General features: G+C 41.6%; 1 protein-coding gene across 1 annotated transcript in view; it reads right to left on the reverse strand.

Moving 5' to 3' along the window:
• The window catches only part of LOC136826950 (fat-like cadherin-related tumor suppressor homolog), a 279927-nt gene that overhangs the window by 260871 nt on the left and 11556 nt on the right, over window positions 1–7500 (reverse strand). Inside the window, 2 exon segments of the mRNA XM_067084546.1 lie at window positions 1–71; window positions 914–4135. The exon segment at window positions 1–71 is cut by the window's left edge and continues 131 nt beyond it. Coding sequence (XP_066940647.1) covers window positions 1–71; window positions 914–4087 — 3245 coding nt within the window. The 5' untranslated portion in view covers window positions 4088–4135.

The following is a 7500-nucleotide window of genomic DNA, read 5'->3' on the forward strand; positions in this document are numbered from 1 at the left end:
TCTAGCACCGAGGCTTCGAGTACGTCCAGGCCGAACACGGGCGTGTGGATGTTTTCGTCCACGTCCACAACCTGCGGTTGAGGGTCGAAAAATCGATTTGGTTTGAGGGCGTCCATATTCATTACTTGTTGAAATATTTAGATAAATTATCTTTAACAAAAATAGAAAACTCTTCATAAATGTATAGTTTTATAAAAAGAAAATTGGTTTGAGGGTGCTCATATTCATTAATTGTTGAAATATTTAGATAAAATATCTTTAAAAAAAAAAAAAACACTTCTCAAATGTACTTTTATAAGCAAAAAAAATGCTATTATGATACTAACAATTTTATTACTAAAATGTTTGATAAGTTGTTGAACTTTTTAAATAAAATTTCTTAGTAAACAGGTAACGCGTAATAATTGTACTTTTCTAATACAAAAAATTTTTTTTATGATACCAAGAATTTTATTATTAAAACGTGTTGTTACATTTACAATTAAGTTCACTTGGAAGAGTTGAGCCTGAAGTTAAAATCTTAATCTTACATAAGCTTTCCGCATATTCATCTTTAATCATGAAACAATTATTTACATCTAATTTCCGCTAATATCCGTTAGTTTGGGATTACAAGCGATCTTTCCACGTAATTATAAAGGCTATGATTACATACTAAATACTTCATACAAGTCAATTTCTATACAATTACATACAAACAAATGCACTTGATTATCAACTAATTCTTCCAAATTCATTATGAAAAATGCTGAAATAAGTTCAACAGCAAAACTATGAAATAATATATTTAAAATGAGATATGATGTCTACATTTAAACAAGAATATTCTTGGAGGAAAAATTAAGTTTACCCTGAAAACTTATTAAATGATAATCTTGTAATATTATTAAAAAAAAAACTTGACGCCACTAACCTGAATGATTACGTAAGTAGTCGCTGACAACGACGGTGTGCCATCATCAGTCGCTTTGACGGTGATGTTATAAGCAGGTCTGGCTTCATAGTCCAAACTGGAAGCGAGGCGAAGGGCTGCCGTGTCCTCGTCTAAACTGAATTTATCTTCGTGACCACCCACGAGGGCGTACCTTAGGCGCGGAGAATCTGGGTCATGGGCAGCAACGAGGGTCACAAGGGCACCTACAGGCAAATCCTCCGGCACTCGAACCGCCATGGATCGCTCCGTTGGAAACACGGGAGGACAGTCGTTGATGTTCGCTACCTGGATGGTCACGTAGGCATGGGCAGATCGAGCTCCCCCGTCGGTTGCAACGACTCGTAGTTCGTAAACATCGTGTGTTTCATGATCAAGCGGATATGCAACGCTTAACCTGCCGCTGACTGGATCGAGACGGAAGTCTTTGGTGTCTGTGGCCAGGCTGTAAGTCACTACTCCATTGATGCCCTCGTCTGGGTCGTGAGCCTTGAGTTCGTAAACGCTTGTCCCGTTTGCAACATTTTCAGGTAAAAAGAAACTATATGCAGGTTTATCAAACTTGGGGACGTTATCATTCTCGTCCACGAGTGTTATGGCAATTTGCTTCGAGTCTGATCTTTGTGGGGTTCCTAAATCATACACTGTCAGGTTGAGGTTGTAGCGAGCCACTCTCTCCCGGTCCAGTAAACCTGCCACAGTCAACTCCCCAGTTTCCATATTCATAACAAACACAGAATCTTCATTACCCGATGAAATGGCGTAGACCAAGTGTCCCATGTAACCGGGATCTTCATCTCTCCCATCTAATTTAAGAACAACGGTGCCAGGCTCGCTGTTTTCACGCACTCGAACCTCTAAGGGGACATGAACCAGTTCAGGTGCATGGGCATTAGTGACATCAGCGGGAGGACTCAGTAAGGTTATAGAATCATCCCCTCGGTTGTTTTTAGCAGCTTTTGCCAACTGTTCTGCCAACCTCTCCACCACTCCCATACTCCTGCAATCGAGGTGTGCAAATTTGTCCACATTTGGGTTCTGCTGTCTTTCTAGGTGCATTCGAAGAGATAATGTATCAGCGAAATGTTGGCCATCAGTAGCAGTGACGTTAACCACCCTCTCCGAAGCCTGAAGGTCTTGGAGGTCACAGGTAAGAGTCAGTACACCAGATGTAGAATCTAATGAGAAGCAGCGGTCATCATTTCCGCCGACAATTCTATAACTGATTATATTACCTTGGTCAAAATCAACAGCAGATAATGTAAATATTTCAGAACCAAGAGGGGCAAAGCGATCAATGAAACCAGTGCATCCTATACGTTCAAATTGTGGCCTGTTATCATTAACATCTTCCACATGCACGGTTATAATTTTTTCACTCTGCCGCCTGAATGGAGAGCCCCAATCAGATGCACGGACAAGCAATCGCCAAACTCGTTTTTCAGTTTCGTAATCAAGTGCCCTCGTCGTTCTTACTTCACCTGTAAAATGGTCCACAGTAAAAGGCACGTCATCATTTGCTAAGCTGTAAGAGACATATCCATTTTCATCTGAATCATAATCTTGCGCCCGGACTTTGGTGACCCAGGTACCTGCAGGCTGGTGTTCATCCACCTTGACGACACCCTGAGGAGCAACTATCATAGGTGTGTTGTCATTGGCATCTAATACCTTCACTATCACCTTTGCAGAAGCTTGATGCTGTGGAGAAAGAAGAGAAGGAGTGGTGGATGCAATTGTTAAAGTGTAAGTATCCCTGGTTTCTGCATCAAGAACAGCAGCTGTGGTAATAACACCTGAGGTGGGATCAAGATGAAACTGGCCTCCTCTATTTCCAGCCAAAATCGTAAATCTTACCCGTCTTTGAGCACCTGGTAACCAAGATCCAATCTGTACGACCATTGTACCTAAAGGAGCCATTTCACTGACAGTGGCATGATACACTTCCTTTGTAAACACAGCCTCTTGTTCTGGTTCTGGTGGCGCAGCTACACGCACAACCTTGTAACTAAAACGTGGTCGAGTGCCACCATCTGTGGCCTTCAGTGTCAAGTTGAATCCAAATGGTGAATCTGTCCAGTCAATGGTATCAAGAGCTGCCAGGTTAAATTCATTGCCCCCTGAGCCTGGAAGAACCCGAAATACGCTGTCTGGGTCCCCTTCCACTATCTCTAAAGACTTCACTTCCCCACTTGGTCCTCTGTCTTGATCAGCGACGTTTATAATGGCCACAACTGACAGATGAGCTCGTGACATGGCCTCAGGGAGTTTAGTCACTAGGATTTGAGGATCATAAACATTTTCCTCAGTAACATTGATGTACAGTTTAGCACTTGCTGGCCAGCGTCCTCGTTGCTGCCGACCTCGGTCTTGAGCCTGAACTGTTAGCTCGTAACTAGATTGTTCTAAATACCTTAATGGACGAGTCAACGTAACTACACCAGATGTTGGATGGATGGCAAAAACGGGTGTAGGGGTATGGAAGTTGTAGTAGATCTGGCCATTGAGGCCATCGTCAGGGTCCTCTGCCTTCACGCGAGCCACAGAGGTATGCAAGGGTGTTTCTTCGCTCAGTCGAACCCTGTACTGTTCTTGCAAAAAGAAAGGGGAGAGGTCATTCAGATCAGTGATTGTAATTCTAACCTCAGTCACAGCACCGGGTATATCTTCCTTTGTGCGATCATGGCGGCGATGCTGTGCTTTCACTTTGAGAGTGTAAGTGTCCCTGCTCTCTCTGTTCAGGACGTGCCTGTTACCTGTGCGGACTGTGATTTCCAGGAAGCAGAAGTCTCCCACTTCCCTGGCCCTTGCCCTGAAGAAGTTCTGATCATCACCCTCCGTGATGCGGTACTTGATTTTGAGAGACGGGTCCGTCATGTAGACGCCCATCATGTCATCGCTCACCACCACTGTATTGCCCAGGGCATTTTCGGGCACGCTGGCGTTATAAAAGGGTGCCGAAAATCGCACCTCATCCCCACCCACGCCGCCCACGCTTAGTCCATCGTATGAGGCTAAAAAGAATAACAAGGCTAACACCGTCTGTTGCTGCCACGGACTGACACACGTCCTTCTCACTGCACTAGGGGGTGGGTGGGGCTGGACCGGCGGAGGTCGACCTCGTGGACGAGGGTGAGAATGTATCGTATGGGTCATCTTGCCAAAGGGGCCGCCCGTGCTGCGGCCTTCAACATGCTACTCCACCTGCAAAGAAATAAAATAAAAGCACATTACTTGACAATTCAGATTCATAATACTAAATTAGTATCTTTGCTTAACTGATGACAACATTAGAGTTCCAAAATCATTGCTGATGACAATTTTATTACCTGCGGATTTTTAAAAAGTAACGAGATACTAAAGGTACCAGACTACGGATACATTCTTTATTGACGCAGAAATAAAGAAATTTAGAAGCCGTTATTACTTGGTTTCTGAGACAATTAACTGTTTTAAAAAATTACAAACAGTAATTTTTGGAACACAATTTCTTGCACAGAAAATCTTTAAATTACTCTGTCAAATAACTGAAAGTGATTCAAAATTAATAATATTCACTATTTATCCCCAATTATTAAAGAAAATTAATTGGCTTAAAGTGAGCGCCTAATCATAACATATCTCGATAAGACTATTAACAAACAACTTGGAATTCATCCGTTTCTCCTCAATTATTAAAAACAAAAGGGTTTAAAGCGTGCACCTACTCCCAACATCTCTTAATAAAAATATTAACAAATAATTTGGAATTCATCAATCTCTCCTCGATTACTGAAAATAAATGGGCTTAAAGTGAGCATTAATTTACTATGCAACAAAGAAACGGAGCAAAGGAAGAGATAAACAAAGAAACAGTGGTGACGAAAAGGACCTCATTTCCTCCTCCCGGTGTCATCTCCTTCATTTCCACGACAGCCGCCAGCGTTGATACCATTGTCCAAATGGTGCCAAAATATTCGAGTCGCAGTGTGTGTGTATGCGATCAATACTGCTTATATATCATCTCTTTTGGCCCCTGGAGCAACGATAATGAACCGAGGGACAGGGTGAATGCGAGAAAGTGGCAACATGTGAGCAAGAAAATGGTACAAAAAAAAAAAAAGAATTATGCAAGAGTCACCCATGTGTACTTGTTTCGCAAAGAAATATGCTGTATTATGATAATCTCTTCATGGTCTCGTGTAATTAAGTGAGTTTTATCTTCATAAATTCGTAACGTAGTCATTATTATTAGACGTTTATTTTTCTCAATGACCACTCCGCTACGTAAGTACGGCATGGCGAAAAGACTTTTAACTTATTTAATTTAGTTTTACCTCAAACTATCCCAGAATACAAATGCCCACTCATCCTCAAGTTTCCCAAGAGCTACTGACACTATATAGCTATTTTTATGTAATGGGCTATATTACACACTTTTCGAGTACCATCAGACGGCAACGGCTATCGTTGAACGCAAAAGAATATTATTTACTTGTTAATTTAACAGATAATTAATTGTTACAATATGAAAATTCTCAAATAGCCAGAAACAAAAGCGTTTCATCCATATATTCGAGAAAAATATTTTACGCGTTATTTGACTAAATAGTAACTACTTGAAGCAAAAGGAGGATACCAAAATGGTTGTCCAGGCACAATTAAAAGATAATAAAGATATTGCTTTAATTGAAGATTATTCCTCATAATGAAAGCATCACTCAATTACCTACTATTAAGAGAAGAAAGAGGCTTTTAACACTAGCAATAACAAATACATAGCGACGTATTCTTCTATTAATACACACAAACGAGAATATTTACAGAAAGAGTTACAATCTCCGAGGGTCTGTTCGCATGCGTGCATGAACCCCATCAAGTAAAACCACAAAAACCCTGGCGATTCTCATGTCTTCTAGGACCCCTCCTCCTACCATCTGAATCCTTCATCTGAGGATGACGCACAGTGCACTCTCCCAACATTCGTATTATCTTTCTGAGGACGACAACTCGGGAGGGGAGAAAAATATTCGGCGGAAAAGAAGAACTCGGACAGTTCAACATCCCCAGCAGAGAGATTGGAAAAGACAAACCGATTTAAAGATTCAAGTCTGCACAAAATGAAGAACACTACGGCATACTTTACCGCCTCTGTCTGTCACCCTGTCTACCTTTTTAGCAGTAGTGGCCATCTAGATTCTAAAAAAAATAATTTACCTACACAGAAGATTATTGCCTACTGCCTGGAAAAGAGCTGGAAATCCCTTCATAAAAAAGTCCGTCATTCTTGTCTGTATCTTGCAAAGGGACGAGAAAGTCTACATTTCATCCTAATATTTTTTCTTCCGTCTATTCATCAAACAAGAAACGCGAGAAATAAAGAATTCCATCCATAAGACTCTCCCTTTGTCTGTCAGTCTGTCTGTCTGCCTATCCATGTTGGACGCAAGCAAAGAATGCGAGAGAGTCGGCGTTTGGAAGGAGCAGCAGAAGCAAAGAGACACCAGAGGTCACACTTATTTACCATCATTCTCCGAGCATAGCGGGGTGTGTGACATGAACCCACCGCCTCTACAATGACAACTTCTCGTGACCTCATCATCTGGGCTGATGGAAGAGGCTGTGTACCATCTCATGCAACACTTCTCTCTCTCTCTCTCTCTCTCTCTCTCTCTCTCTCTCTCTCTCTCTCTCTGCCAAACCCCCCAACATCCAACAAAACACATCCACACACTAACCTAGGCCCTTAAACACAACTCCCAAGAACACCGAAACAAGGCAGGAGAGAGAGAGAGAGAGAGAGAGAGAGAGAGAGAGAGAGAGAGAGAGAGAGAGAGAGAGAGAATCTCTCCTTACTGCCTTGCTTGCATGCACTGTTCGAGCGTGAGGTACAGCTCCAAGGCAGTATTCATTTCGTTTCGTCCTTGATGGCAATGGCCCCTCCTTAAGTAACAATGACTCATGGTTTTTTTTTTTTTAAATCCAAGCAAAGAAATTGTTTGAGCCATTCCCATAACAATATCACATCAATTAAGGGCCATCCCAGATTATAACGACTGGTGGGCCACAAACTACACACTTCGGGATTTTACAACGCTGGCAGTCACATCAAGCAATTAATAATAATAATAATAATAATAATAATAATAATAATAATAATAATAATAATAATAATAATAAATCTGGAAAACAATAGCAGAAGGTGTAGGGTTGAAAGTGACATGAACAAAAGTTCATGAGGCGCACATTGAAACCATTTTCTCTCTCTCTCTCTCTCTCTCTCTCTATTTCTCAGGAATGGAATGAGCATCATGAAAGCCCCAGAAACACAAAGTAAATCCATTCTCTCTCTCTCTCTCTCTCCAAGGAAGAGGAATTTTGGTATAAAAAGCTCGGATAACGAGGAATAACAGCAACCGAACAATCTTCCTACATACCGCGCGGACAAGGAAGTTTCTCTGAGGAGGGGAAAAAGTATATTGAAAGAGGAGATGACAAATATATATATTTCGCTTTTGTAGACACTCTCTCAGCCATGCTGAGGAAAAATACCAAATAGACAGTTGGTGCGAATCTGGGAAGAGGAGGAG

The sequence above is a fragment of the Macrobrachium rosenbergii genome, chromosome 41 (genome assembly GCF_040412425.1).
Source record: "Macrobrachium rosenbergii isolate ZJJX-2024 chromosome 41, ASM4041242v1, whole genome shotgun sequence".
In the NCBI taxonomy this organism is placed as follows: Eukaryota; Metazoa; Arthropoda; class Malacostraca; order Decapoda; family Palaemonidae; genus Macrobrachium; species Macrobrachium rosenbergii.